Source organism: Cucurbita moschata, unplaced genomic scaffold (genome assembly GCF_002738365.1).
Source record: "Cucurbita moschata cultivar Rifu unplaced genomic scaffold, Cmos_1.0 Cmo_Scf00035, whole genome shotgun sequence".
Taxonomy (NCBI): domain Eukaryota; kingdom Viridiplantae; phylum Streptophyta; class Magnoliopsida; order Cucurbitales; family Cucurbitaceae; genus Cucurbita; species Cucurbita moschata.
In genome coordinates this window covers 774,098-796,728 of record NW_019268551.1, presented here as the reverse complement: position 1 = coordinate 796,728, position 22,631 = coordinate 774,098, and the positions used below count along the sequence as shown (strand labels likewise).

General features: G+C 34.4%; 2 protein-coding genes across 2 annotated transcripts; one reads left to right on the top strand and one right to left on the bottom strand.

The window, feature by feature from the left end:
- Positions 1-4,950: 4,950 nt before the first annotated feature.
- On the bottom strand, positions 4,951-5,923 carry LOC111430968. The gene has a single exon (XM_023067433.1). The coding sequence runs from the start codon at positions 5,834-5,836 to the stop codon at positions 5,150-5,152; it is 687 nt and encodes a 228-aa protein (XP_022923201.1). The 5' UTR covers positions 5,837-5,923; the 3' UTR covers positions 4,951-5,149.
- A 13,031-nt stretch (positions 5,924-18,954) lies between these two features.
- On the top strand, positions 18,955-21,226 carry LOC111431038. Its single transcript, XM_023067528.1, has 4 exons — positions 18,955-19,193; positions 20,009-20,206; positions 20,291-20,506; positions 20,775-21,226. The coding sequence occupies exons 1-4, from the start codon at positions 19,191-19,193 to the stop codon at positions 21,048-21,050; spliced, it is 693 nt and encodes a 230-aa protein (XP_022923296.1). The 5' UTR covers positions 18,955-19,190; the 3' UTR covers positions 21,051-21,226.
- The last annotated feature ends 1,405 nt before the right edge of the window (positions 21,227-22,631 follow it).

The window sequence follows — 22,631 nt, the reverse complement described above, 5'->3', positions numbered from 1 at the left end:
AAAATATATATATATATATATATATATATATATATATATATATATATATATATATATATATATATATTCATATTTAAAATATGAAACATGTGAACTTATAACTGTTGATTCAAAATTATTTTCAATTTCATAAAGAATAATATTATAAATAATGGAATAATTATTGAAGAATTTATGAACAAGAAAAGAGAGGCAATTGGGTCATATCAATAAATGAACTGTACAAATCTTTTAAAAATCTCATCTTTATTATTGTCTTAATATGTAATAATCTTTCAAATTTTTTCTTTTGTTTTTTTAATTTAATTTAAGAAAAATAAATAAAAATCCAAAAAAAATTAATTAACTCAACCGAATTTATAAATTTACAAATTTATTGAATAAAAAATTAAAAATAAAAAATTTAGCGTTTTGAAAAGAAGGGATCACGATTGCTAAATCAAGAGGGCTCTGATACCATGAGAATGTTTGCTTAATCCACCGCCCCTACTGGCTTTGATGCATACTTTGTACAAACAACCTCACCTTTTCCAACACAATTGATTTTTCTTCAACCAACATAGTCTCTTTCATTTTCTTTCCAATCTTCTCTTCATCCTTCACATAAACTCTAACTTAAACCTATCAACCTTCGGCAGAGATTTACCTTTGGAATCTGGGCGCTGCATTGGCCTCTTCGCCAACCAAGTCGCCGCCGCCCTTCTAGCCAAAATTGGCTCCTTCGCCCACTGTGAGGACTCTTCCGGCTTCAACATTGTCTTTGTCGCTTGCTCTAGGTTTCCCCTTCTACTTCTTGGGTTGACATATTCTCACTAGAGCCAAGGCAGCATCATCGATAAGCGACGATCCCTCTTCATGGGTTAAGACATATTCTCGCCGAAACCAAGACAGCATCGCTGCTAAGCGACGATCCCTCTACAGTTTTCAATGGCCAAGAAAGTGTTTTTCTATGCCTCCTCCGAACCAGGTTATTGACATCTTCACGAAAAGTGTTTCTCACTCTCTATTTGAATTTTTCAGATATAAGCTTCACGCTCGTTCAAATCTGACGCTCAGCTTACGGTGGGGTGTTAAGGATATTTAGTAATAAATTATAGTTTACCATATATATCATATTTGATATTTTATTATAAGGCAAATATCAGATATTTGCCTTCTTATCTTAGGTATCTTTCCATTTATTGTTATTTTCGTTTATTACTCTTTCCATATCCTTGTAATTTATTCGATTATAAATAAAATAACTTTCACACCATTTAGGTGTGGTGGATTAATGTTTGTTTAATCCACCACACCTAAATGGTGTGAAAGTTATCTTATTTATAATCCAATAAATTACAAGGATATGAAAAGAGTAATAAACATAAATAACAATAAATGGAAAGATGTCTATGGCAAGAAGTCAAATATCTATATATTTTCCTTATAATAAAATACCAAATATAATATATATATATATATATATATATAAACTATAATTTAGTACTAAATATCCTTAATAACCTACAAGTTGAGCATCGAATTTGAACGAACATGAAGCTTGGATCTGAAAAATTCAAAGAGAGGTCGAGAAACACTTTCCGTGAAGATGTCAATAGCCTAATTCGGAGGAGATGTAGAGAAACACTTTCTTGACCATCAAAAACTGCAGAGGGTTCGCCGCTTAGCGGCGATGCTGCCTTGGGTTCGGCAAAAATATGTCTATCCCATGAAGAGGGATCGTCGCTTACCGACGATACTGCATTGGCTCTAGTGAGAATATGCCAACCCAAGAAGTAGAAGGGGAAACCTAGAACAAGGGACAAAGACAATGTTGAAGCTGGAAGAGTTGCCATAGTGGGCGAAGGAGCCAATTTTAACTATAAGGGCGGCGACGACTTGGTTGGCGAAGAGGCCAGTGCAGCGCCTAGATTCCAAAGGTAAATTTCTGCAGAATGTTCATAGGTTTAGGTTAGAGTTTATGTGAAAGATGAAGGGAAGATTAGGAAGAAAATAAAAGAGACTATATTGGTTGAGGGAAAATCGATTGTGTTAGAAAAGGTGAGGTTGTACGTACAAAGTATGGCAAATGATGATTTGGAGGTCAAAAGGGTGGAATCGAAGAGTAATCAATAAGCTCTGCATGTGGTAGCCATGGCGACTGCCCCTGCGGCATCAAAGCCAACAATGGGGCGATTGGCCCCTACGGCGTCAAAGCCAGCAATGGTGGTGGAGAAGAACAATAGAAGATTTCAAAAGTCATTGAAAAGAAAGGATCGGGGTTACTAAACCAAAATGGTTCTGATACCATGATAATGTTTTTTTTAATCCACCACACTTATGATGTGTAAAAGTTCTCTATTTATAATCAAATAAATTACAACGATATGAAAATAGTAATAAAAGGAAACAATAATATATGGAAAGATACCTATGCTAAAAATGCAAATATCTAGAAATTTGCCTTATAATAAAATATCAAATATGATATATATGGTAAATTATAATTTAGTACTAAATATTCTTACCATCTAAAATTTAAATTTATATATAATAGATCCATAATTTAAAAATATATTTTATTTTGATTTTTCAAAATAAATGAAGAAAATATTATCAATTTTTGTTTTAATTATTTTTAAATCCTAATTTGACCAATCACGAGGAATTTAGAAAATTTTATTATATTATATATTTTAGTCTCCAAAAATTCCAAACACCCAATCCGACCGCCGGATTGACTTTGACTTTCCTTGCCATTTATGTTTGACCTTCTAACATATTTGAGTTTTTTATTTTATTTTTATTTTTAGAAATGAGAAATTAGAATTCAAATTTTAGGATTTTATTTTATTTTATTTTTTCCATATAAACGATACAAATAGAACGGAAAATCTCCATTTAAATAAAGAATGAGAGAGAATTGGGAGAGATTTCTCCCGGTTAGTTGAATGGAGCTGAAGACTGTTAAATGATAAAACTCCCACATCCGCTAATTTAGGGAATGATCATGGGTTTATAAACAAAGAATACTCTCTCCATTGGTACGAGGTTTTTCTGGGAATCCCAAAGCAAAGCCATAAGAGCTTATGCTCAAAGTGGATAATATCATACCATTGTGGAGAGTCATGTTCATATAGTATCAGAGTCATGCCCTAAACATAGTTGTGTGCCAATATATTGGTATCGTGAAAGCTTACACTCAAAGTGGACAATATCATACCATTGTGGAGAGTCGTATTCATCTAACAAAGACAATATTATATTCGATCACTACCCTACCCCGTTTAAATAAATAAATATTTTTTTAAGTATAAAATACTAAATTTTTTATTTATTAGAAATTGTGTTTCCTTTGTATATTAAAAAAAATATAATAGAAGATAAATTAAACAATTGTTTGAAAAAGAAATATATATATATATATATACACATAATTAATTAAGATCTAACCGAAAGCATAATTGGAGCATTAGAAAATTACTAATTATTTTAATTAATTCATATGGTAATGAAAATAATTTGCATGTGCTAAGGTTCCAAGTAAATGAATACTAAAATTCAACTATAGTTTGTTTAATTAATCTTAACTTTAATTATTAATTGCGGCGTTACAATATGATTAGCAATGTAATTATGTGGTTAAAAAGTTGATTTCTTGAATATTCTAAATTAAAGTTAAATTAGAATCTTAATTAATATTATTTAAAAAGAGAGAGAATCTTTATTCAACCTTCGCCACCTCATACACCATTTCTTTACATATATCATGATTGACGTAAAGATCAACCTCACTTGTTTCTTCCAATTTGTCAAAAAAATATAAAATATACAACTAATCATCGGTCAAGCCTAAAGTTCATTCGTTGCATTTCGTTGGGATAAAACGATACTTATTCAGACACGTATTTGTTGAGGGTTATTGAGAGTGAGTCCCATATTGGTTAATTTAGCGGAAGATGATGGATTTATAAGTGAGGAATACTATCTCCATTGGAAGGAGTCATGAGAGCTTATGCTCAAAGTGGACAATATCATTACCATTTTGGAGTCGTGATTCCTAACATGGTATCAGGGTCATGTCCTAATCTTAGCCTTGACAGCAGATTCCAGAGAAAGGAGTCGAGTGTCGATTAAGGGGAGGCTTATAGTGTACTTTGTTCGAGGGGAGGATTGTTGAGGATTATTTGGATAAAACGACGGTTTATAAGTGAGGAATACTATCTCCGTTGAAAGCAGCCCTTTTGGGGAAACCCAAAGCAAAGCCATGAGATCATCCCATTGTGGAGAATTGTGATGCCTTTTGGGGAAACCCAAAGCAAAGCCACGAGAGGTTATGCTCAAAGTGGATAATATCATACCATTGTGGAGAGTCATGATTCCTAACCGTAACCTTGTCATTGAACTAAAAAAACACAATCATTTTGAAATAACCCAAAATTTCGGGTTGCTGACTCGAGAAAACCGAATAGAGTTCATAACTCAATTCAACACAATGCTCTATTTTCAAGTTGGTCGGGTTGATATGATCAGAAAATATCAACCCACTAACCAAAAATTCATTTCTAGTTTGACTCTCAAACTGAGTTTGTCTGGTTCTCAAACCATATGAATATAACCCTATTGAAAGTGATCGATCTTGAACTGGGATAGCTTCAACGTTCATGTTGCAACCACAAATTTAAAAAGCGGTAGGGCCAATAAATAAATATAAATAAATAAGTTGCATTATTATGAAGAAAAAAGAAATGCTTTACTTAGAAACAATCTCTCCCAATTTTTTTTATTAAAAAAAAAAAAAGTTTGGCAAAATGTCACAAAATAAAAAATATTGTAATGTCCCATTTGATTTGAATGAGATGAGATCCCTATTTTCTTCCAATTATTGTCACTTTTTCTTTTTCCTTATATCTCCAAAATTGCTATTCCTGGCCCCTCATATTATTCATTTTACTATTTCTTGCCCCTATCTCTCTAAAATTGCAGATAATCTCACTATTAATTAAACAATTTACACTAATTACATTCATAATTTCTTTTCATTCCACACAATTTCTAGACGTAATCAGAAAATCATAATTCAAAATAGTAATAATAATTTTAATATATTTTTTAATTCCGATTTCTATTTTCATTTCGGAATTTGAAAATGCGACAAAGTAATTTAAATTCAACCTCTGTGTAACGGAGACCGTTCCGTGAGAACGGCCTTGGGAACCTTCGATTGCCGGAAAGCTTTGATCGGACTTGGAAAGTACCATGCCTTTGCCTTCACCGGCGTCCGAACGAATCTCCCGCTGGAATCGGAAACCGCAACCGATCTTGACCGGATCATCAACGTTCGTCTCATCGCCTCTTCAACTTCCGCTACTTCCTTCGCTCTCCGTTTGAAATCGAATTCCACCGCTGCCTCGATTCTTCCGCCATCGCGACTCTTCTTAGTCTTCGACCTGAAAATCGACCAAAACGACGACGCTCTAGCGCTATTACCGGATGAAGAGCAGTCATCGCCAGAATCAGCGACGAACCGCGATCTCGATCGGAGAAATGGAATCGCAGCGAGAGAGCGAGAGCGGCGGAAAGCCGGCTCGCCGTCGATGAGATTGGAGAGGCGGCCGACGGATCCGAGAGAGGCGAGGTCGGCGGAGGAGAAACGAGAGAAAGAGGATGAAGAAGAAGAAGAAGAAGAAGTAGTTGTGGTAGTGGCGCAACAATTGCAGGGACGGACGTTGGCGCAGTCAGGGCAGAGAGTGACGAGGCGGTCACGGAGACAGAGAGGACAGATTCCGATCCTCCGCCGTTTGGAAGGATGTTTTGGACATTTCCATACGTCGTCTTCATCGCCGTAGAACGCCATTTTTTCTGTTCTCCGTTGATGAATTTGTGTAGTCGCTTTTGCGCTCTCTGGTTTTTGAGTTTCTCTAAACAAATGGCTATGGCTATCACTGCCTCAAGCTTTATAAAGGTTCAACCTGTTAGTGGGGCCAGTTTAACCATGGTTAGTTTTAATCTAACCCTGGTTCAGATCTCGGGTTGACCGTTCGACCTTCTTTCCTTAAAATACCATTGGAATCAGAACGTCGCCGTTTTGGTTTTTTTAGCTCGTTATATTAATTACCATTTTTTTAGAAATTAAATTATTAATTTAGTTTTAAACTTTCTTAAAAACATTATTTTCACATTTAAAATCATTTCGATTTTTCAAAAATAAATGCATGACACGAAGCCCGAGAAGAAAAGCTCAACGAGAATAATATCTGCTAGCGGTGGACCTATGTACCCTATATACCCTTCTTTTATTCGTTACTCGGGTATCACATTGAATGTTAGGATTGTTGTCTAAGCCCAACTTATTAGACCTAGTTTTTGTCTATTTTAGTCCTTCCCTCGATAAATATACAATTCTAATTTTAACGAGTTTTCTTAGTCTATCGTACTTTTCTTGTACCTATTTTGTCTTAGAAAGATTGGTTTTACGTAAAATTTTGTAAATTTTAAGGTACACCCACGGATTGACGTGTTCGGGAAGAATTATGTAACTTTTTAACCGTCATCATTTCTACCATGTTATTAGTTAAACCACTCTTTGTTTTTTTACTACGTAGTCCTAAAGAACACGAAGATTTTAACCATCAATGTCAATTAGGTGTGATTTGTGGACTTTTTGTTACTCCCGACAATGTTTTAAAACATATAGGTTTAATGTCATGTCGGAATTTGATTAAACGATAAGCAGTACGAGGAGACCAATTATAAAGTCCAATGAAACGTCACTGATTTTTTCATTTGTGCATTTCTTATCGAGCTACTTTTTGTCATATTGTACTAAGTCATCATTAATTAATTTAAAAACGGTATCCGTCAATAAACAGCCTTTAATTTTTCTTTAAAAAAAAGTTTAAAAATATTTTTACTGAAAAATACCTATAAAATTTTTTACAGTTATAAATAAAATAAAATAAAAATTACTGTCAATATATAGACAAAAACGGTTTATACCTAGGCACAAGAATATGCTCATTAACGTTCTAAAGTAACATTACTCAAATCGCTCACTGAATCGAATGTTGAACGGTTTAATTAAAACTGCTTCTTCAACCAGACGTTTGGTACAATCTTTCCTTCTTCAAGTTTCGATTGCATGCAAGGAACACAGTGGTGGAGTCCATGACGGCATGAACCTAAAATGGTAATGCATGAAGGCGAGGCGTTGGCAGCTGTTTGTGAGTAGAGAAAGAACAAAACCAGTCTCGAATCCTCGTAATCCAAATCGAAGATGAAAATGAATGAAGCCATGAGAGAAAACGAACTTACAATCTTGACCGTACCGTTTTCAAGAACATAAAAATAATAAGAAAAAAAATAAAATGGTAACCAAACGAACGCTAAATGATTGATTTTGATTGAAATTCTCTCGACGTAAAATCATTTCGTTTTCATCCTATCCGTACGATTCCTTGAACCAACACACTAATGTAAAAAGACAATAGAGAAAAAAACAAATCCAAGAGAAGAAGATAAAAGAAGTAAAGGGAAATTTGTTTGTTGGGATTGAAAAATTTTCAAACTAAATTTACAAACACAAAAAAACAAAGCATCTCCAACACTATTTCACTCATCATATAAACACCGGATACGAGTATACGTTCAACTTGATAGTCCGATAATTTGAACTCTTTTATAGTCGTTTTATACCAGATATGGGTATACATTTGACTCGATAATCCGACAATTCGAACTCTTTTATAGTCGTCTTATACCAGATATGGGTATACATTCGACTCGACAATTCGACAATTCGAACTCTTTTATAGACGTCTTACACCAGATACGGGTAAGCATTTGACTCGACAATTCGACAATTCGAACTCTTTTATAGTCGTCTTACACCAGATACCGGTATACATTTGACTCGATAATCCGACAATTCAAACTCTTTTATAGTCGTCTTACACCAGATACGGGTAAGCATTTGACTCGACAATCCAACAATTCAAACTCTTTTATAGTCGTTTTACACCAGATACGGGTATGCATTTGACTCGACAATTCGACAATTTGAACTCTTTTATAGTCGTCTTACACCAGATACGGGTATACATTCGACTCGACAATCCGACAATTCGAACTCTTTTATAATCGTCTTACACCAGATACGGTTATACATTCGACTCGTCAATCTGACAATTCGAACTCTTTTATAGTCGTCTTACACCAGATACGAGTATACATTCGACTCAACAATCCGACAATTCAAACCTACCTAATTTGAACTATTGAAGTTTGGGTTGGGTTGGATTAGCATTTTGAGTTCGGCTAGGTTAACTTTTCTTAACCCTAATAAATTATATATATTTCAATAATTTTAAAATATATTGTTTTCATTTAAAATTTCTATTTTTGAGTTGGTTTATATAAGATTGTATCGAATAATTATGAATTGTGGATAAATATTTTTTTAAAAAAAAAAATTAACAACCAGACAACCCGATCTAAAAATATAATGTTGGGTTGGGTTACCAATCCAACCAACCCTAACTTTTGGGTTGGTCCAAAAAATTCCTTCAACCAACCCGACCTCCTGACTCATGTACACTCCTAATACTCGAAAACAATCTGATTGGCATCTAATTTTGTTATGAATTGAGTTGGTTCGTATATTTTATTATAATGAATTGCATTAAGTCGAGTTCATTGTCGGTTAGGATGGTTCGGGTTGAAACCTTTTGCAACCTGAAAACTTAGATCAGATTCAATTATATCATATGCTTATAAACGGTTTGGTGTGATTCAATTATGTCCCTAAACTTTAAAATGGTTCCAAAACTTACCTTTCGAGAGGTTTTTTTTAAATGATGAATGAAATTGATAAGACCATTGACGTGTGAAAAAAGAAATGCATACATGACATTATATACAACATTGGTTTGGCTCGGTTGGCCAATTTCAACTATTTTGGACCCTCCCAAAACTATTTCCGATGTAATTAAGGTAAGAAAACGTCAGTATAGCTACTGTTTTGAATAATTGATAATACTTGGCATTGTTTAGAGCGGAGTTTAGAATAGTTAAGTTATATTAACTCCCTGGATAGAGCTCGATTTTCTGAATGAATTGAATATCATAGGTGAAACTGAATTCTAGTCGAGCTGAACCTAGGAAGGATCTGATAGGGTGAGCCTTAGAAACATCGAATTGAATATGAATATCTATGCCGAATTAGGCTACAATCGCTACGTCAGTAGCTAGGACTGGAACTGCTTCCGCATCTATGCCCGACTCGAACAAGTTGGGGTGACTTCTATTTGAAAAAGGGGTGGTTAACCCTTTTTTTTATAAACTATGGACCAAGAAAATGTGTCCAATGGAGGCCCAAAACATACAAATGAGAGCCCATTAACTTCATACATCATTGAGCCCAAAACTTAATTGGGCCCCAAAGCCCACAATTTTTCCTCATCAAAATCTCTTTCCTATCTAATATATAGTTGATTTTATTTACTATATTTTAAAATTTTAAATTTCTACCTATGTTTCCCCTGGTGTAAAATTGAAAATTTTTATCTAATAAATTGTGAGATCACAATCTGTTGAAGGAAAAAATAAAGCATTATTTATAAAAGTATAGAAATCTCTCCTTCGTAGATGCGTTGTAAAATAGTGAGATTGACGACGATACGTAACAGGTCAAAGCGAACAATATCTACTAGAGGTTGACTGTTACAAATGGTATTAGAGCCCGACACAAAGTGATGTGCCAGTGAGGATGCTAGCTCCTAAATGGTGGATTGTGAGATCCCACGTTAGTTAGAGAGAGGAACGACAGGGCGGTGTGCCAGCGAGGACGTTGTGCCCCAAAGGGTGAATTGTGAGATCCCATATTGGTTGGAGTAGGGGTGTACCAACGAGGACGCTAGGCCCTCAAGGGGTGGATTGTGAGATCCCACATTAGTTGGAAGGGGAACAATCACGCGGTGTGTCAACGAAGACGTTGTGCCTCCAAGGGGTGGATTATGAGATCCCACATTGATTGGAGTGGGGGTGTACCAACGAGGACGCTAGGCCCCCAAGGGATGGATCGGGGAATGAAAACATTCTTCATAAGAGCGTGGAAATGGAACGAAACATTCGTCGTAAGCGCGTGGACGGTGTTAGTTTTATTTTTTTAAAAAAATAGAAATATCTCCCAACCCCACATTGTGACAATCCCATTGGAGCCAAAAGAAGAAATTTGGGTTGTGTAAGTTAAGCTTATAAGTACCCTTTGACAATGAAAGAGATTAGAAAACTTAATAATAAAGACACAAAAGGTTGGGAGTTGGGCCAACTTGTTTTGTCCTCTTACACTCTCTAAGAGCCGCTCTAATCCTTTTTGTCTCTCTCTCCTATTCTCGTTTACACACGAACTATCGATTAGGGTTACAAACATAATCCCGTCCCGTATCAGCTTCAAATGAAGATCTCTATTTCATAGTTAGGAGTTTACACGGGTTGAATTGAGTTGAGTTGGGTTGGGTTGAAATTTTTTTTGGACCAACTCGAAATTTTGCATTGGTTAGGTCAGTGACCCGAGCAATCTGAATAGTGTTTACAACCCAATCTTCCATTTTCGGGTTAGGTTCGATTGGGTTGTTGAGTTGCTAAAATTTCATAAAGTTCAAATATCAAAACGCATTACTAACATCGGTTACAAAACGTTAAATATTCTTAATATTTTTTTAAGAGTAAAGTAGGGTTGAACTGGATTGTAACCCTATTTTTCAAGTTAGTCGGGTTGGTTTGACAAAAAAATATCAGTCTGTAAACTAAATCGAATTTTTCGATTTTTTAAACGTTCAACCAAACTTAAACCGAAATAAAATCTAACCCAATTTGAGTTGGGTAATCCGAATGGGACGGATTATTTTTTTTTAATAATATTGTTGTTTATAAATGAGTTAGGTTTTAAAAGCCATTTTTCTCCTTTATTTTGTAATTTTAATATTTGAATATGATCTTTAGAAATATAAAACTGAAAAGAAACCCTTTAATTATAATGTCCCAAATAAAGTCCAAGTCCAACTATATGATTAAGAAGCACATCATCATGACATGTTTATTTTTAATTCATAGGATTAAAAAAAAACATGTTTTTTGTTTTTTTCTTAAGAAAATTCTCTTTAATCCATCGTTCAATCCATCGGTTCACGAGTTGACTTTTTTTTTTTTTTTTTTGCTACACCAACTCGAAAATATAGGTACAAGTCAACATTAAAATTACTGTGAAAAGTAAAAATATTTGACGTCTGTAATTCATATTAGCAACGCCTTGTAAGTTGTGAATGCTTATATTTGAATTTTATGAATTTTTAGTTATTCACATAGGGTTGGGTTGAGTTGTGAACGCTATTCGGTTGGCTCGAGTCACCAACTCGAAATTTTAAGATGGCTCAAAAATTTTCTCCAACCCGTGTACACCTCTACCTACGAAGAGGTTCGTGCACTTACTTTATTTATACGAGTCGAGATATCACAAACCTTAACTATTTTTAGGATATAAATTTATTAATATTTGTAATAACTACGTGGATGGACTTGATAGGTAAAGGATTGCAATCTTAGAAAAAGGTGAAAATAAATAAATAAAGTTTATTCTATTTTGAAAATGTACAATTTGGTTGGAACTTCAAATCAACTTGAATTTTAACTTCTTATAGTGTGACAAGAAAAAATAAATTAGAAGTACAACCCATAAGAAACTAAGAAATATAATTATTATTTGAATTGGATAAACGTGTCGTAATGTTCTTCGTTTAATCAATAGGGTGGAACATCGAACTATATCAAATTTGAATATCAAATTTGAAAGTTACTATCTATACTAACAAAGTGCACTGTTCTTTTGGTGGCTCAATTATAGGAACTTTATAGTTAAATGTGTTTTGTTTGGAGTAATTCTATGTTGGGTGTCCTCTGAATTTCGTATGATGCATGTGAGTGAGGACAAAATATGTTGGAAGAACTTGTATTAGTTTGTGGCGATATTTTCACTCTTAGAAGCAAGGAGTAAGTAACGTAACCATGTCACAAAACATGTTTGAATGACTCATGTAGGTCTGTGGCGATATTTTTCACTCTTAGAAGCGAGAAGAAAGTAACATGTAACAGCCTAAGCTCACCACTAACAAATTGTAACGATTTGGAAAAAAAAATTACATCATTTTCTGATAAAGGCAAGGCGCACATATACAGAGGACGGCGGCTCGCAAGTAGAGACTGTGGCACGTGCATAGGCCGCTTTGGCCAGTTATATATCGTCAAAAACGTGAGGCTGACGATGATACGTAACGGGTCATAACGTAACCATGTTGACATCATTTTTCAGATAAAGGCAAGGTGCACATTTACGGAGGACAGCGTCATTGCAAGTAGAGACTGTGGTACATGCATAGGCCGCTTTGGCCCGTAACGTATCGTTAAAATCGTGAGGCTGACGATGATACATAACGGGTCGTAACGTAACCATGTTGACATCATTTTTCAGATAACGGCAAGGCGCACATGTACGAAGGACGGCGGTATCGCAAACAGAGATTGTAACACATGCATAGGGTAGGCTCATATTTAAAGTCCTAGTATGAGGGGGTCATTACACAGATATTGTCCGATTTAGCCCGTTACATATCGTCGAAATCGTGAGACTGACGATGATACGTAACGGATCATAACGTAACCATGTTGCAAGGGATGCAAGAGAATGTTGGACCATCAAGTGCTGACTCAGCACCACACATGGAAGTGAAAGATTAAACATTTGACTTTATGATATTATGATGTTTTAACTAGTTGAACTATACTCGAGTTGACAACAAGATAAAGTAGGACAAAAAACTGAATCTTCAATTTTGAAAAAATTAATAATATATATTTTATCCACTCGGGTACGCTCGTATCTTGGGCATATTTTGGTAATAATGAAAAGGTGAGGGATGGGAGAAAAAAGAAGGAAAATGGTGAAAGTGGTGGAGCCCTAAGAAGGAAAGAAACGAGGGAATTAATAATGGTCAAGGCTGGTGTGCTATGAGCTTTGCCCTTCAATTCAAACCATTTCACCCCCTTTGACTCACTATTTCGGGTCTTATTCAACCCTTCTACACGCTTCATCACACTATTAAGTCAAATTTGCACAACGTGGCCGACTATTATTACCCATACATATCAATACAGTTGCTTACACTTAATTTAGAGACTGATCGAGTCTAAAAAGTACGAAAGTTCTAATCGAATCAAGTGTTAAACGAACACGACTCTCCACAATGGTATGATATTGTCTACTCTGAGCATAAGCTCTCATGGCTTTGCTTTGTGTTTCCGCAAAAGACCTCGTACCTATAATCATTTCCTAAATTAGCAGACGTGAGACTTTCATGGTTCAGTATCAAGATTCCATTTTTTGTTTTCAAAATTTTAAAAATCTGTTAAAAACCTGTTTCTATTCTCACAATTTTTCGTGTGTTTTCACGTTTCTTAAAATCGAGTATGAATTCTTAACTAAATGTCAAACTAAAAAATTTCCAATTTTACCCTCCAAAATTTAAGCTTTTTTTTTAATTTATTTTTCATTTTTGAAATATGGGTATATTTAAATATATTTTACAAAAATAGTGGAAGGACTAATTTTTAAAAAAATAAAAAATTAAATTATGAAAATAATGCCTTATTTAATTATTTAATTATTTAATTAATTTTTAACTGAATTTCTTAGATATTTTGATGTCTTTGCAAGTTGTAAGATACAATACATAATTTCAACATCTAAATTATTGCCTTATTGTTTTTTTCTTTTCTTTTTTTTTTTTTCATTAAATAGTCTTTTTTTTTAATATTCTTTTTAAAATAAACTAATTATGATTTATGTGGGTAGTATTTGTTACCCTAACGATAAAAATCTGTGCACAAATCAAAATACGACATGTCCAAAATAGATTTACAGCGAACGCTCAAAAGCCTATATAAGACTCTAATCAAACCAACTACATAGTTGCCGAGCTCCATCACATGAGCTCTAGTCATACTCTTGTGGATAACGATTGTGACGAGATGTCTTTTGAAATGGGCTATACAACACTCTATATCACCACTATCTCGAGACTTTAATATTAATTGTAACGACTCGACTTAAAATCATTACTTAAAAAAAAAACAAGTTTAGTTCAGCATGAGACGTAAGAGAAAGTCCAAAGATAACAATATTTACTAGCAGTGGGCCTAGTTGATACAAATGGTATCAAAGCCTAGGCTCCCAAGGGAGGTGGATTGTGAGATCTCACGTCGGTTGAAGAGAGAAACGAAACATTTCTTATAAGGGTGTGTAAACATTTCCCTAATAAACACATTTTAAAACTGTAAGTTCAGAAGGGAAAGTTCAAAGAGAACAATATATGCTAGCGGTGGGCTTAGACTGTTACACTCATACCTTTTGATCGAGAGCAAATATTTTGTCTCAGTTGACCTATGCTCGTATTGTCAATATTAAAATAAAGAGACATTGACTTTTATATCAAAATATATATAAAAAAATACAATAAATTAGATATAATAATTGAGAGATTATTTTAAATATTACCTTCCCCACCTAAAACCAAAAAAAAAAATGGGTGAAATACTAACCCAAAATGTCTCATCTCTATGCATAGTCAACCCACCCCTCAAGACTTTATAGAATGTGACATTTTTATTTTTTATTTTTTATTTCAATAAAAAAAAATTAATCATTCTTTTTACTTTATTTTTAAATGAACAAGTTGCCCATTATTTTATACTTTCAACTATTTGAAATTATTTTTTAAATAAAAATAATTATATCTGAAATTGAGATACCGTGACTAAAAATAGGTACTCATACGTCAGTATATCGAGCAGCGAGCTTTTCGATAGCCTTACAATAATAAAAATAAATAAATAAAAACATATCATTTTTTAATAGTTTGAATGAAAATATTTCTTTTCATTTCATTTAAATTTAGAAATTAAAAAACATAAATCTTCAATAATGAATTACAATGGATAATGCATTCTCAAGCTTATCCATAATGTTTTTTTTTTTTTAAATAAAGCAAAAAAAAAAAAAAAACATTATGTTTTGTCTTCTAGTGAATTGGAATATGAAAATACAGATTCCTTGAGTCGCAAATTCAGGAGATAAATTCCAATAAATTAATTAATTAATTTGGGAGTTTTCCCTTATTTTAATATAATCTAATTATTCCCTCCTATTTAATATAATAATGGCTAAATTATTGAATTCCGTGTAAAATCTCGCCCGATATCGTTTTAGGGTTTCGTAACCATTGTCATTTTGAAGATCCGTGATTCAATCTCTAGCTTCATCACCAATTCCGCAATTATTGAGCTACGTACTTTTTTCTTTAATGGGAGCGGGATACCGAAGCTTGGTATGACTATTATTAAATGAACGGATCTTTTTATAGCGGAAACTCCGAATTAACTTATTTTTTATTTCATCTAGAAAAAAAGCTCATGTTAACAAAAATGATATCATATATGTCGTTAGTATTACACATAGACATGTCTACCTATTTCATTTCTCATCTCCGTGAAGTTTTTCACTTATTTTTGCAGAGATCGTGTAACGACCGAGAAAAAAAAAAAAAAAACTTAGTCGCCGAAAAACTTACAAGTTTTCCGGCGATCGCCGAGTTTCATGGACCCCACACCCTGTAATGAGCCAAATCCACCGGTAGCAGATATTGTCCTCTTTGGGCTTTCCCTTTTGAGCTTCCCCTCAGGGCGGCTTTAAAATGCGTCGGTTAAGGGAAGGTTTCCACACCCTTATAAAGGGTGATTTGTTCTCCTCCCCAACCAATGTGGACATCACAATCCACCCCCCTTCGGGACCCAGCGTTCTCGCTAGCACTCGTTCCTTTCTCCAATCAATGTAGGACTACCCCCAAATCCACCCTCTTTGGGGCCTGTGTCCTTACTGGCACACTGCCTCGTGTCTATCCCCCTTCGGGGAACAGCGAGAAGGCTGGCACATCGTCCGGTGTCTGGCTCTGATACCACCTATAACAACCCAGATCCACCGCTAGCAGATATTGTCTTCTTTGGGCTTTCCCTTTCAAGCTTCCCCTCAAGGCTTTAAAACACGTCTGCTAAGAGAAGATTTTCACACCCTTACAAAGGGTGATTTGTTCTCCTCCCCAACCAATGTGGGACATCACAGATCGGAGCGGAGATTCCTCACAAGTAATTTGCGAGAATTGGATTCTCCGCATATAATTTTTTTTTCATTTATTATAGTTATTTTAAAATTTTTATTTTTCAATATAATTTTAATTAAAGAAATTAAACTAATATATTTTATTGACAAACATAATTTCTAAAAATTTAAATATTAAAATTACAACTTGATAATAAAAAAAATTACTAATATTACTTTGAATTAATTAATTCATCTTTAATTTAAATAAACAACTGGTTACAAATTAAAATTAATATCATTATATTTTAACTCAAATAAACTCTCTAAAATAATTTTATAAAAAATATGATAAATTCAATTAAATTTGGAAACTTTTGGGCCACAAATAGAATAAATAAAATACTAAAAATATTTGATTTTATATATTTCATAAAATATAAAATCTTAGTTTAGAAAAAAAAAAGTGAATTTTTTTAATAAAATAAATATAATATTAATTAATTTAATCTCATGGTGATGAGAGAATTAGATCCCTCTTCCAATAATGTGAGGATAGTGGAATTTTTATATTTAAATAATAATAAAAAGTGGAATAAAAATAGTAATTTTTGTAATTTGTTATAAGTTGAGGGGTGAGCACTAAATAATAATAATCTTCAAAATATTAATTCATCCACCACAAAATTAAACTATGCTCTAACACTAACATTTTATCATTAAACTATGATTTATAAACATTACCTTATTTTAATTACACATTAATGGCCATTTATATTTTGGGTTTTTTTTTTTCATTTAATTCTTATTTTAAATAGATCTAGTCGATTTCAGCTGATTGGACTCGTTCTTTTATGACTCTTGATGATGCATCACGAGATAATTAGGGTTACATCAGTCTGTTACATATCGTCGTCAGCCCCATAGTTTTAAAATATGTCTATTATGAGAGATTTCCACACCCTTATAAGAAATGTTTCGTTTTTCTCTTAAATCGATGTGAGATCTCACGTAAATAGTAAAATATATTCTCCAAGGTGAATATTTAGGTATATTCTAAGTCCGAGAGCATAAGTCCACCGATAGTAGATATTGTCCACTTTAGTTTATTACGTAACATATCGGTGTCAGCCTCATGGTTTTAAAACGTGTCTACTAGGGATAGGTTTTCACACTCATCCTCGCCCTTATAAGGAATGCTTCTCATTCGCACACCGCCCGAGGTTTCTACACCATTTGTAACACCCCAAGCTCACTGCTACCAAATATTGTCCACTTTAGTCCATTACATATTGTCATACGCCTCATGATTTTAAAACGTGTCTACTAAGGAGAGGTTTCCATACCCTTATAAGGAATGCTTCTCATTCGCACACCACCCGAGGTTTCTACACCATTTGTAACACCCCAAGCTCACTGCTACCAAATATTGTCCACTTTAGTCCATTACATATTGTCATACGCCTCATGATTTTAAAACGTGTCTACTAAGGAGAGGTTTCCATACCCTTATAAGGAATGCTTCTCATTCGCACACCACCCGAGGTTTCTACACCATTTGTAACACCCCAAGCTCACTGCTACCAAATATTGTCCACTTTAGTCCATTACATATTGTCATACGCCTCATGATTTTAAAACGTGTCTACTAAGGAGAGGTTTCCATACCCTTATAAGGAATGCTTCTCATTCGCACACCACCCGAGGTTTCTACACCATTTGTAACACCCCAAGCTCACTGCTACCAAATATTGTCCACTTTAGTCCATTACATATTGTCATACGCCTCATGATTTTAAAACGTGTCTACTAAGGAGAGGTTTCCATACCCTTATAAGGAATGTTTCTCGCTTACACACCGCTCGAGGTTTCTACACCATTTGTAACACCCTAAGCTCACCGCTAGCAGATATTGTCCACTTTAGTCCATTACATATTGTCATTAGCCTCATGATTTTAAAACGTGTCTACTAAGGAGAGGTTTCCATACCCTTATAAGGAATGTTTCTCGCTGACACACCGCCCGAGGTTTCTACACCATCTGTAACACCCTAAGCTCACCGCTAGCAGATATTGTCTACTTTAGTCCATTACATATTATCGTCAGCCTCATGATTTTAAAACGTGTCTACTAAGGAGAGGTTTCCATACCCTTATAAGGAATGTTTCTCGCTGACACACCGCTCGAGGTTTCTACACCATTTGTAACACGCTAAGCTCACCGCTAGCAGATATTGTCTACTTTAGTCCATTACATATTATCGTTATACTCATGATTTTAAAACCTGTCTTCTAAGGATTGTTTTTTTTTATTGGTTTAGGAATTTTCTAAAATAAATTAAATCCAAATATGATATGATATTTGTACCAAATTTATATAAATTTGACCAAGTCTTAGCCTTCAACATATGTTAATTACTTGATTCAATTAGGTAGCTCAATTAAAGTTTTTATTTTTATTTTAAATATGTATATTTAAAGTTAATGGTTTAATTTTTTAAAATATATTAATAACATTTTCTCATAAAAAATAAATTTAATAAATTTATAAATCATTAAAATATTATGTATTTAAATAAAATAAAATAAAATATTTTTTTAATAAAAGTGAAATTACGATTAAACCCAAATCAAAGGGGGCGACCGAAGGCCTTGAAAACGAAAGCGAAGGTGGTGAGGTTCCTTGAACCCGTCGCATCTACTCTCAGGTTCGGGTTCGGAGTTTGGTGTGGAGTTTGGTTCGGAAGTCGACATTGTGAGGATAAGAACGACCCCTTTCTCTCTCTAACGCCATCTACCACTCTACAAGAAGAACCCATTCTCCCCCTCACCGCCTCCACTCTTCTGAAAGATTCATCTCTCTCTCTCTCTCTCCTCTTTTTCTCTCTCTAGAACCGGCCAAAAACTCTCTCTCACTCTGTTTTCGTTTTTTTTTTTGACAAATTTCAAGCTGGCGATCGAAAACCACGATAATACTGTCCGTGAAATCAAGCCCAAGAGCAGAAGAATCATGGTATGACGCTTTTTAGGCAGTTTTTTTTTCTACTATTTCAATTTCCCGCATTCGTTTTCCCTCGCTTTTCTTCATCGGGTTGTTGATTTTTGCCTGTTTGATCTTCTGGGTTTTGCTTTGTTTTCGATTTTTTCATTTGGGTATTGCTTAGTTTCGATTTTCTCATATGGATTTCGAATTTTCTGGCTTCACTTTCCCGCATTCTGTTCTTCATTCACTGTTCCTCTGTTCTTGTCATCTGGGTTTGCGCTTTAGTTCGATTCTCCCTTCTGGGTATTGATTTTCTTCTGTTTTCTCATCTGGGTTTTGCTTAGTTTAACACTTTTTCATTTGGGTATTGCTTGTTTTTCGATTTCGGGCTTCGATTTTTCTGATTTGACTTCCCGCATTCTGTTCTTCCTTCACTGTTCCTCTGTTCTTGTCATCTGGGTTTGTGTTTTAGTTCGATTCTCCCTTCTGGGTATTGATTTTCTGATATTTTCTCATCTGGGTTTTGTTTATTTTTGTATTTTCTCATCTGGGTTTTGCTTATTTTTGGATTTTCTCATCTGGGTTTTGCTTATTTTTGGATTTTCTCATCCGGGCTTCGATTTTTCTGATTTGACTTTCCCGCATTCTGTTTTTCCTTCACTGTTTCTTAGTTTTTCTCATATGGGTATGGCTTTAACCTCGATTTTAGCATCTGGGTATTGATTTTCTTCTGTTTTCTCATCTGGGTTTTGCTTATTTTCCTGTTTTTTCATTTGGGTATTGCTTAGTTTTCGATTGTTTTCCTCTGCTCTTGACATTGTTCTTGATGATCTCTGTTTCAACAGGGTGCTGGAGGTCCTGATGATGAAGACAACCGATGGCCGCCATGGCTAAAACCTCTACTAAGAGAAACCTTCTTCGTTCAATGCAAACACCACATCGATTCCCACAAAAGCGAATGCAATATGTACTGTTTAGACTGTATGAACGGCGCTCTCTGTTCTCTTTGCCTCAACTTTCACAAAGATCATCGTGCCATTCAGGTCTTGAACTCTCCCCCCATTTTTTCACCTAAATCCAAACCCTAATTTCCCCGTTTTTCTAATCAAATTCTTTGTTTCTTACAGATTCGAAGGTCTTCTTACCATGATGTGATCAGAGTTTCTGAGATTCAAAAGGTTTTGGACATTTCTGGTGTCCAAACTTACATTATCAACAGCGCTAGAGTCGTGTTCTTGAACGAAAGGCCTCAGCCGCGTCCTGGCAAAGGCGTCACGAACACTTGTGAAGTCTGTGAACGCAGCCTCCTTGATTCCTTTCGATTCTGTTCCCTTGGCTGCAAGGTATTGTTCTGTCTGGTTTCCTGGAAAATCAGTGGGAACATCAGTGGGAAAATTTAGAAAAAACCCATTTGAAATAGCCCCCAATGAAGGCGTTTCTTTCTTGTTTGGATGCTGAGAAAATTGGTGGGAAAATGAAGGAAAATCCAAATGGAAATTCGTGTCATCAATGTGTTTGTTTGACTGGACTCTTAATTTTCTCGGAAACCAAACAAGTCAGAAAGAGGCTTCCCATTTGTCAATCCTCTGTAACCTGATTTTGATTTTGCAGATAGTCGGGACATCGAGGAGTTTCCAGAAGAAGAGGGTGGCGGGAGTAGTGGGTATGGCGGGTGTCGCCGCCACAATGGCGGTATCGGACTCGGAGGACTCGTACAGTAGTAGCAATCACAGGCGGAGCAAGAGCAACAACAGCCACAACAGCAACAAATTTCAGAGTTTTAGTCCTTCGACGCCGCCTCCGACATCAATTAACTATAGGACGGCAAAACGGAGGAAGGGAATCCCACATCGAGCTCCGATGGGAGGGCTAGTTTTAGAATATTAGTATTATTACTTTCTCTTAATTACTCTTAAGACCCCTGAAATGTAATGTAATTGCCACGATGCTCCTCTCCGATGCCTGAAGCTTTGTGAAAGAGGCCGGTGTTGGAGGCTTACTTTTAGAGCTTTACTTTTAGAGCTTTGTATATAGAAGAAGCATAGATATGGGGAAGAAGAAGGAAAAAAATAAGGCAAATGTGAAAATATGTGAAATTTAGAGGACTAAAAGGAAAAATAAGTTTGGTAGGTTTAAGTAATTATATGAAATAGGTTGGGGTTATAGGGAATTATACTAAGTTTTGGGGTGAAGTTGTAAATATTGGGTGGGATTTTTCTCTTTCTTATGCTTATTAGATGTCTTGATGAAGATATAATGGAAAATGATGTTTATATGTAAAATTAAATGAAAATAAAATATATTGTATTATTTCTTTTCTCTATTTATTATTTTATTTTTTATTTTTTAATATTTAGTTGACTTTTAAAATTTTATTTTAACTATCTAACCTAATATGTGACTTTGTTCGAGAACGAGAGTGTGGAATGTTTTTTTCTTCGTTAGAGATAAATGGGGTTAGGAATGAGATTATATTTTTCGTCACCCGTTTCGTTTAATATAAATATATTTATATTTATTTTATTTTATGGTCGTATTAAAAAATAGTTAATTTTGAGACTAATTATAATATTAACTTTATGAAATATATATTAATTTATTAAATTTTTTAATAAAAATTATATTGAAAAATGAAAATTTTGAATTACGAGAAAATTTTCTCAATTTTTAAAATTCAGAATTTAAAGACTCTGTAATTTTATAAAGTTGATGTATTAGGTTGAAAAGTTTTGGTAGAGATGTTGTGTTGTGTTGGGTTGAATTTTTTGAAAAATTGAAAATTGGGATCTGTTTTGTCTGGTTGACTATTTTTTGTCGGATCAACCCGACCACCCCTAAAAATAGGGTTACAATACAACCCAACTTATTATGATTTTAAGATTATTAAGAATATTTAATATTTGTAATAAATGTTAGAATGCGTTGTAACTTGTGAACTGTTTGATATTCAAGCGTTTTAAGATGAGTAGAACAACTCAGCTCGAAAAGACGGTTGAGCGGGTCACCAACCCAATCAATTTAAAAAAAAAAAAAAAAAAAAATTTGACTAAATTTAAAATTAAAAAATAAAGCTAAAAAAAAAAAGAAATTGAAATTTTTAAAAAGGTGAAAACAAATTTCTAATTATGGAAGGTTTTTGACTACCAACATCCCAAGTGGCAAGTGGGAGGGAGGTGGGCCCAGGGCGGCACGTGTGGTTGCTGTCAGCCTAACACGTGTCGAAACTATATTCGCCGACAGTAATGAGAAAGCGGAATGGTATTCTTTCTTATGTGGGTCCCACACTTTCTGAGTGCTTCCGTGTGCTTCTCGCGTGGGTCCCACCCTTCTCTCAACATCAACCTACGATACCACCTTTAATTTTCCTTTTTTTTATTTTTATTTTCCATTTTCCCTTGTTACAATTATATATATATATATATATATATATTTTTTAAATATTACATTACGGGACATGTCTCATCTTCT

Excerpts from the sequence above, each read along its gene's own strand:
- LOC111430968 (XM_023067433.1), bottom strand. The coding sequence starts at position 5,836 with ATGGCGTTCTACGGCGATGAAGACGACGTATGGAAATGTCCAAAACAT.
- LOC111431038 (XM_023067528.1), top strand. Across the intron at positions 20,207-20,290 it reads AAGATCATCGTGCCATTCAG|ATTCGAAGGTCTTCTTACCA; the intron begins GTCTTGAACTCT and ends TGTTTCTTACAG. Across the intron at positions 20,507-20,774 it reads TCTGTTCCCTTGGCTGCAAG|ATAGTCGGGACATCGAGGAG; the intron begins GTATTGTTCTGT and ends TTGATTTTGCAG.